Source organism: Opisthocomus hoazin, chromosome 2 (genome assembly GCF_030867145.1).
Source record: "Opisthocomus hoazin isolate bOpiHoa1 chromosome 2, bOpiHoa1.hap1, whole genome shotgun sequence".
Lineage (NCBI taxonomy): Eukaryota > Metazoa > Chordata > Aves > Opisthocomiformes > Opisthocomidae > Opisthocomus > Opisthocomus hoazin.
In genome coordinates this window covers 50,163,193-50,171,560 of record NC_134415.1, presented here as the reverse complement: position 1 = coordinate 50,171,560, position 8,368 = coordinate 50,163,193, and the positions used below count along the sequence as shown (strand labels likewise).

At 49.0% G+C, this 8,368-nt stretch overlaps 1 protein-coding gene across 6 annotated transcripts in view; it reads right to left on the bottom strand.

Annotated features, from left to right (window-relative positions):
• Positions 1-619: 619 nt before the first annotated feature.
• Positions 620-8,368, bottom strand: part of BCL11A (BCL11 transcription factor A) — a 78,028-nt gene continuing 70,279 nt past the window's right edge. For 3 of the 6 annotated variants that reach the window (XM_075413563.1, XM_075413564.1, XM_075413568.1), the window contains exon 4: positions 620-5,486. In XM_075413563.1, coding sequence (XP_075269678.1) covers positions 5,385-5,486 — 102 coding nt within the window. In that variant the 3' untranslated portion in view covers positions 620-5,384. The remainder of the gene's footprint in view (positions 5,487-8,368) is intronic. The other 3 variants (XM_075413565.1, XM_075413567.1, XM_075413562.1) reach the window with 2 other exon arrangements.

The window sequence follows — 8,368 nt, the reverse complement described above, 5'->3', positions numbered from 1 at the left end:
CTATGAGCTCTGGTACAGAGATACTCAAGAAGCAAGTTCACAGCCCCATTTTCTGCTGCCTGCAGGCGTGCTTCACAGGAGGCCCTTGGCCACCAACACCTTCACCCAACCTCTTGTGATGGACAGGGACACAGACCCAGAGAAACCTGATGGAAAGGGTTAAGCAGCCTGCAGATATTCTGTCCATGTGCTTACCACCTGGAGCAGCCTCACTCACAACTGGGAAGCATTAGAGGTTTAGCCTGAGCTGGTGCATGTGGTACAGCTTTTGGCTGCAGGCTCTTCAATGCATTCATCCGGGCAAGCTCTGGGGATCTTTTGCCAGCCCAGAAGGACAACCTAGCAAGAGGGTACCACTTGCCAAGGGGACCCTGTTGCTGGGGCCAGCCCCTCATCAGCTCCATAGGGTTGGGCAAGAGTCTTATTGCTCCATCTAGACCTTCTCATTGAGGAAAAAAACTTCTCTTGCCTGGGCATTTGAAGAGATTAAGCTTAGCAACAGCCACGCTGGGGGAGGAGGAAAGGTCCAAACATTGCCTTTTTCATGCCATTTAAATTAAAATATTGTAAAATGTGAAAAATAACTTCAAAGGCAGTAGCCCCATTTTATTAATAGCAAGTATTTATTAGCCTCCTTGATTTACAGTATGTTTCTGAAAGTCATCAGTCCATCACATTCTTCAGCACAGGGGCTGAGTTGTTTTTCTTGGTCAACACAATATGGAATATAGATCTGAATATGAGAAGCCAAATACAACCTTCATTTTGCATGCACATAGCCCACCAACAGGAGGCCTGTAAATGAATCCTGTATAGCCCTTAGACACATGCATTTGTAGACACTGGGGGAGAGGTGGGAGCTTCTATACATCGCCACCAGAAACCCAGAGAGTCATGAGAATTGCCAAGGAAGAGCCATCAGAGCTAGAGCAACCTCAGAAAGCATCGTGGCATGCACACCCCAGCCACCAAAATGGTGGAAATCCACCTCATGATCTTGCTTCTGGTTTTTGACTTGAAAAGCTATCTGTCCGTCCGTCCATCCATCCACCCACCCATCCATCTTACTGCACTATTTGACTGATGCACACACCGAAAATGGCACAGGCACCTCTACCTGCCCACTATCATCCCTATTTTCAGATTTCTCCTTTTTCTCCCCCTCTGTCCCCACCCTTGCCATGGGGTTTTGCCTGTCCAGCTGTCTGTCCACGCAGCCTCTGCCCATCGCCACAGCATGCAAGCACCTGCCTGCTGGAGCTGTGGCCAAGCCAGCACTTCCCAGGTATCACATTGCACTCATTACGGGAAGCCAGACGAAATTAAATTGGGGCCCACTGGTTCTGCCATCTGAATTTCATCACTACTAAAGATGCAATAAAAGTAATAGCAACAACTAACAAGCCTCTACCAGATGTGTAACTATCCAGTGAGATTAAGGAATAAGGCCATATTTTGGGGTTTGGGTGTTTCTTTTTGTTGTGTTCCCACCCCCTCAACTCCATCTTTCCTTGGGAATAACCCTACAGAAGATGAATGTTAAAAGGGTGACTCCCAGGGCGGGGGGGAGGGGGGGGAGAAGAGGCACAGGGGATGTTGGGATGGAGGGGCAACAAAGTTTGAATGGACTTGAAGCAGATATGCCATAAAACTGAATGATGATGCCTAATCATGCCTGAAATGGGAAAAACTGGAGGGGGCGGGGGGGAAGGAGAGAATAAAAAAGAAACAAATGAGACACCACTGTCATTTGGGGATGGTTTTTTGACTCACGCCTTGATAATAATTTATAGGGGGATCACATGAAATACCACACAAGTACAGGGAGCCCTGGAAAGGCAGCTATGTTTAGCAGGTCCTCCACCTCACCACCAAAAATCTGCTCACCCCTGGGTTTTGCCGGCACCTGGAACTTCAAACACACACAGTGATGGAAGAAACAAGATGCAACACAAAAGTATGGGATAAAGGGCATAGTTGGTAAAATAACCTCCAGCAGCCCAAGAAGGATGGTGCTTCCCTCCACCTTACCCCCAGAGTCTGCAGTCACATTGCTGTCTACTAACACCACGATGCTCCTGAGCCTGATGTTGCCGCTAGTCCCACAGATCACTTAGTGGGACCTGACACAAAGCTGGGGTTGAAACAAAACATGGGGATTCGGGAGTGTTGCTGGAAATGCCATTCATGGGTTTAGATCTGTTTTCAGAACCCTTCTGGAGAGACAGTGTTCAATAAGCCACCTCCAACACAGTTGTTTCACCCCTCTCTTCTCACTTTGTAAAAGCCCATGGTCCAAATGCGTCACAAATCCAAAATATGCATTATTTTGAAAGCAAAATTTAAGTTAGACATAACAGAAGACTTGACCTTTGCTGCATTTTAGTGTCATGAAAGTGTGCTTCGAAATAAAATACAGCACAGTCAAATTGCCTTCAAGCTTGAAAGCAGCTTTTTAAACCCCCAAAAATCAAAGCTGAGCTAGCTAACTCCCAGGTATCTTGCTCTTCTCAGCCCCCTGAACCAGCTCTCCCCTCACAGGAAACTTTTGACTCCTGTTAATTAGCAGAAACTCGTTAAGGCCCTGTAATGCCATGGCTGATGATCATCCGCACACCCAGATACAGCGAAGGGCTTTGCAGCAGCCAAGTCCTGGCCAGACAAAAAGATCCTAATGATACCCCCAATTAAAGCACACAGCAGCCCAGGTCACACAAGGCAGTAGAAACCCTCATAGCACCACCAAAAACTTGTGCTGGGGCTGCCCTGTTACTTTACAAGAGCCACATGGACTCTGGAGCCTGTGAGCAGGATCAGGCCCTGCAGCTGGGGAGAGGAGCCCCCCAGTGCAGCCTGAACACTTACAAGCGGCTCTCAGCACCACCATTACACATGTAACTTTAAGGCAACACAGAAATTCTGCAGATATTTTGAAGTCCTAACAACTGGGAAGGTTTAACTCCTGTATTAAAAAATACATTTTAAGGACTATTTCACTTTACCTTCGACACTTCAGGAAAGGACAGATATAACTTCTCCCATCTGTGCTTAGCAGAGCACTTTTAACTGTCACTGCTTTGTTATTTTCTTCTTTTCCTGGGAGAAACACCTGCCTTGTGCTGGCTGCTGGAGAAGGGACAGGCCACAGCCAGAGAAAGCAGAGGACATCACAGTTGTTCTACCAGTCAGAGCATCAAAAGCACAGCCAGCTGCTCCAGGAGCCATCTATGAACTGAGCTTTGCCCACACTCAAACAAAATCAGGGTAAAAACAACCTCAGAGCTAGGCAGCACCCTGAAAAACCCTTATAAAGCAGCTTCCCAGCTGCCTATTATGGTAAGCATTGCAGGCCTGCTGTAGATATGTACCAGGTGATCTCTGGTTTGCAATTTAGAAGAGAGAGCAGAGCAACCCCCTTTGCAATTAATAGCCCTGATGTGACACAGCTGTCTGGTGCAGAGATACCCCAGGGCAGGAGCGGGGGTGCCAGCAGCTAATGGGAGCTGCCAACTCCTTACTGAGGGTGTGTTTGTGATCAATAGGACGCTTAATGCAACAGGACTCACCCTTCCAAGGCTCAAAAAAACCCTTATAAGCAGACACAGAGGTGGTAGTGCATGCTGGGATAGGAAGAACCTTTTAAAAATATCTCCTAATGATAAAAAAAGCTTAGGGTGTGTGCAGATTTTTGGGCAATTGGACATCAAAGACCAAATCGCCTCAAAAGAACCTGCAACAGCTCCCTCTGGGTCAACCCATTCGTATGCACCAAGTCCCACCACGCTCCCAGATTGACCCTATAGCCGTGTGTAGAGGCGCTTCTGCCACCCGCCCCTGCCCCTTGCCGAGCTTTAAGGTACGAAAGTGTCTGCGCTTGTGCTGTGACCCGGCTGACACAAGAACTACAGCCTGGGTTTTATAAAATAAAAAGAGCAACCACCACCCATTGAAAAGGCAACATCATTTTCCCTATGGCTATTTTGCCAAAAAAGAGTCACCCCTGCTGGGTGCCTTGCTCAGAGTTTAAGAAAGGAGATGAATAAAACCAGAAGTGAGAACGCAGCTAGTATACGAAGCACATAAATCAGCTGGCCCACGACTCGGCTCCATCCCACTGCGATTTGGCCCGAAATGGCCAGCCAGCGACTCTGCTCGCTACCCAGCTGGTTTCTTTCACCAAATAAGGTTCATTCCCACTCGCCAGCCCAGGCATGAGTAGCTACAGCCTATAAATCCCATCACAGACAACACACAAGCATGCACTTAACCCATCTTCTGTTCAGCAAAGCGCTTGGGCCCCGAACCAGCAAACTTCTTGGGCAGCTGCTCAGCTCCAAGCAAGGGATGGGTGTCAACAGCAAGGGGAGAAGCTGTGCAAAGGCTGGAGCACTCGGTGGGAGACACCAGGATGCTAACCTGACAGCAGCTCCCACCAGTACCCCAGCTCAGAGCAGGGCTTTGCATTCCCTGGTACTGACAGCATCTCCATAGCAAGACTACTGCTCCTCCTGAAACCTTCTGGCTGGCCTTGCTTCTCCTTAGACAGGCACTAAGGGACATTACAGATCCCCAACCAGCCCCAAAAGTATGTAGTTTAACTGCAGAAACGTAATACAACAGCCAGCATTCATCAAGAGGAGGCGGGCGATGGAGGGGAGCTGGCAGACTCCCCACTTCAGCACCACCAAACGCCAATAGAGAGTTGCCATGAGTTTGGGTGCCATGGCAGTAAGCCCGACGCCTGGTCTAGCTCTGTGGGAAACGTCTGTCCAGCAGGGCCGTGCAGCCCCTCACACAGACACCAGGCCCAGCTTTCTCATTGTAAACTCAGCACTGGGCTTTCTGCAGCCAATACGGTAATACAAAGTCATATCAGTCACCTGGGCCTCGTTAGCATTAAAAATTAAAGACAGAGCAAACAAAACCTAAGGCTCCAACATTTATTATGGCAATTTCCCACCCACCCACAGACCTACACTGTGTTTTATTTTATTTTTAACTTGTCACATCAGATGCACCTTCCAAGAAATGGCACATCATGGAGATAACCAACAGGCTGCGTTGTCCACAAGAGCAAGACAGTCTTTTCCGCAGGGCAAGGAGCTGGTCAAAGCTATTGATAAGCCCTTGACCTTGGTGGGTGGGTTTGCTTTTTTTTTGTTTTTAGAAAATAAAAAAAGAAACAAAGAAACAAACAAAAAACAACCCCAAAGAAGTGTTGTACTCTATTACAAAATATAAATACGATAGTCTTGCAGGCAGGAGGAGCCCGGGGAGTGCTGCCTTCGGCGAGTGACTTCTCAGGCTCTCCCAGCGACATGGCGAGCCAGCAGGACAGAGGCCACCTCCGGATGCCGAGATGCCACCAGCTGCTCGCCCCAGCTTCACCTCCTTTCAGAATTTAAGTGCTCTTGAACTTCCATCCGAAAACTGCCAGACGTCCGGGGCTCCCTGGATGCTGCGCCAGCTGGAGGGGTACGCCGAACCTACAGAGAGCATGGGGACAGAGGAGAGAATAGGTGTGACATGGCCCATGGTGAGAGTTATTCTCTTATTTTACTTTTTTTTTTTCCTTTAACAACTAGGACACTCAATTGTCACAAAGTGACGTGGCAGGACAGAACCCTTCCTCCTCTCAGGCCACACTCTCGTGCCCATCATCACTTGACGCCGCGCAGGAACCACAGAGATTATTTAGGAGGAAAAGCCCCTGGACTTTATGGAGAAACCTGTGCTGTGCCAGGAGCTCTGTTTGGGCAAGGACCGAGCCAGCCTGCCTGTAAATTTCCTCCTAGTCCTTCCCAAAACCTCAGGGGCTTCCCCCAGCACCCATGGTGCATCCGGATGCCGAAGCCATCAGTACAGTTGATACGCCACACAGCGGGTGGTTCAAGGAGGACTTTCCCCAATTCACTACACGTTGGATATCGCATGGTGTGTAAGTACATGCTGCAGCAGCGAAGCTTGAGCTGCAAAGCCCCAGCCCGTGCCCAGCGAAGCATGCGGGCAACTTGCCATTGACTCCAGGACAGCAAATGTCCTTGGCTCTACTCACATGGAGAAGGGGAGTGGCTGTGAGCCCCTGCTTGAGGCCGATTACCAAGCACTGCGCTACCCCAAATGGCAGGCTAAGGGTTACACCACAGACGGTGGCGGTGGAGGGGCCACGGCATCATCAGCACGCCCCTCAAAAACCATCTCCACATGCCAACCAGGGAGCCAGTTTCTACGGAAATTATTTCGTTAATACTTAAGAGAGTGGCTGAAGGGCTATGTGCAAGCTGCCATCAAGACTAAATGAGCAGCTCCTAGGCCAGATCTTTACTGGGTATAAACCGCAGTGTCTCCTCTGAAGTCAAGAACATGTGCCCGGTTCCCCCTCGGGGAGGGACTGGTGCTGCTGGTGTCTGAGCCCGACACCTTTCAGGCTGACATAAAAGCACGCTGAGACTTTCAAGTGAGCCAAGAGTGCCACAGCCATCCCAGCCACGAGCCGTACCAGCACAACACTGCTGCAAACCTTATGTCCCGCACGTAAGGGCACAAAACCCAGGGGGGTCCCCCATGCCTCCTGCCCCTCATTGGGGAGGGGACCCCACACCTGGATTCCTGTGGCTTCTTTGAAACCAGCAGCTGGGCTCAAGGAGCGGCAGCTCCCTGGCAACGAGCCCACCAGGCAATATCACTCTCCTAGTCAATAGTACGATTTGCCACACAACCACTTAAAATGGTTTTCAACATTTATGGGAGAAAAAGAAAGACAGAGGGAACTAAAAGAGCAGTTGGTATCTCTTTTCTGTTTTTGTACAAACTCTGCACTTAGATAAACCCCGAAACTGTATCTCATCAGATACGCCAAAGCCTCCTGAATGTCAAGCAAAGACGTGGTATCACTTATTCCTGTATTTATCTCAGCCCTTGGAAACATAATAAATACGAAACATCTGTAGTCTAAATCCTGGATACTGTTTCAGAGCCTTCATTACATTCATCATTCAATTTGGAAGAGATTAAATATTAACAGCAAAGGGGTCTGTGCCATAAAAACGTGTTCCTTCTCGAAAGTTGAGGGGGTTTGAGATTTTAACAATAGAGATACTATTACTCAAATATTGCTCTTACTTATGGAGACAACTTTTTGTACAGAGGGAAACAGGAAAGTTTCTAGGGAGCGCGGGTCACGTGTGCAGGACGCTAGAGCAGCTCGAGAGCACACAGTGGGGCCTTAGACATCCGTGCCCCAACCCAACAAACTTGGCCTTGGTTTTACCATGCCATTAACTCCTCGCCACCAGTAGAAAAACACCACATTAGCGAATCCTGCTTTGGTATTGAGGCCACAGCACGTTGTCGTTCGCAAGCTATGCTCTCACTGGCCAGCTGGTGCTCAGACAACTTCTCCTACAGCAGGAGCTGCTTCTCCTGAAGCTCCTCCAAACCTCTGTGTGCATGGTTGCAGGGCACAGCAGCGCCCAGTGGCCTTATTTAGCAAGCTGAAACCTATAAATCAAATGCACTACTGCACAATTTATATCATTGTATGCTTTCCAACTGTTGATCTTGTAGCAGCGTGTGGAGTCCAGATCTGCCTAGAGAGATGCCTGTATATATGCCTGTATATATGATTACTTCATAAGTAAAACAGAGCATAGAGAAAGGTAGTGGAATGACGACTGCTGTACAGTAGACACAAGGTACAGCGCCTGCTCCAAAAGACAGCCAGGCTACGCTCAACCCCAGGCGGACGAGCTAATGCAAGTCCTCTAGACAACATCTCAACAATGGTGCTACCAGTCAGCAATAAAAATAGTGAGAGGGAGGGAGAGACCGGACTCTGCACAGACATTTCATTGCACCGGATCAAAAGTTGTGTTGTCAGGGCAGCTGCAAAGCCCTCTGCGCATCCCTGCACACACCAGCACTCCCAGAGACAGTCACCACAACCATCCCCTTCACCCTGAGCCCACCACGCCAGGGACGGACCCTGCCTCCCCTGTGCTGTGCTAGGGGTCCCTCCAGCAGCACACACATCTACGTGGCTCCTGCTCCGGCACAGCATCCGCCTTGGCGACAGCCAGAGGGTACCGGCCCAGCAAAGGGGCTTTTCCAGCCCCCCTGCAGAGCTGTCCACTAGCCCAGACAACGCAACCTTCATTCCTCCCGTCCTGGGATTAGAATGCAGATTTTTTTTTTTTTTTGGTCTCTCTCAGAAAAGGAATGCATTTTTTGCTTTAGAAATATATTTTCGTAATTTTTTTAAATCCCAAACATCCCCTTCAGAAGGTGCTGGGCAAAATACAGGCAACAAATGATGCCATCACAACAAGACAACAGAACAACTGGAAGGTTTTACAGAAATCAAAAGAAG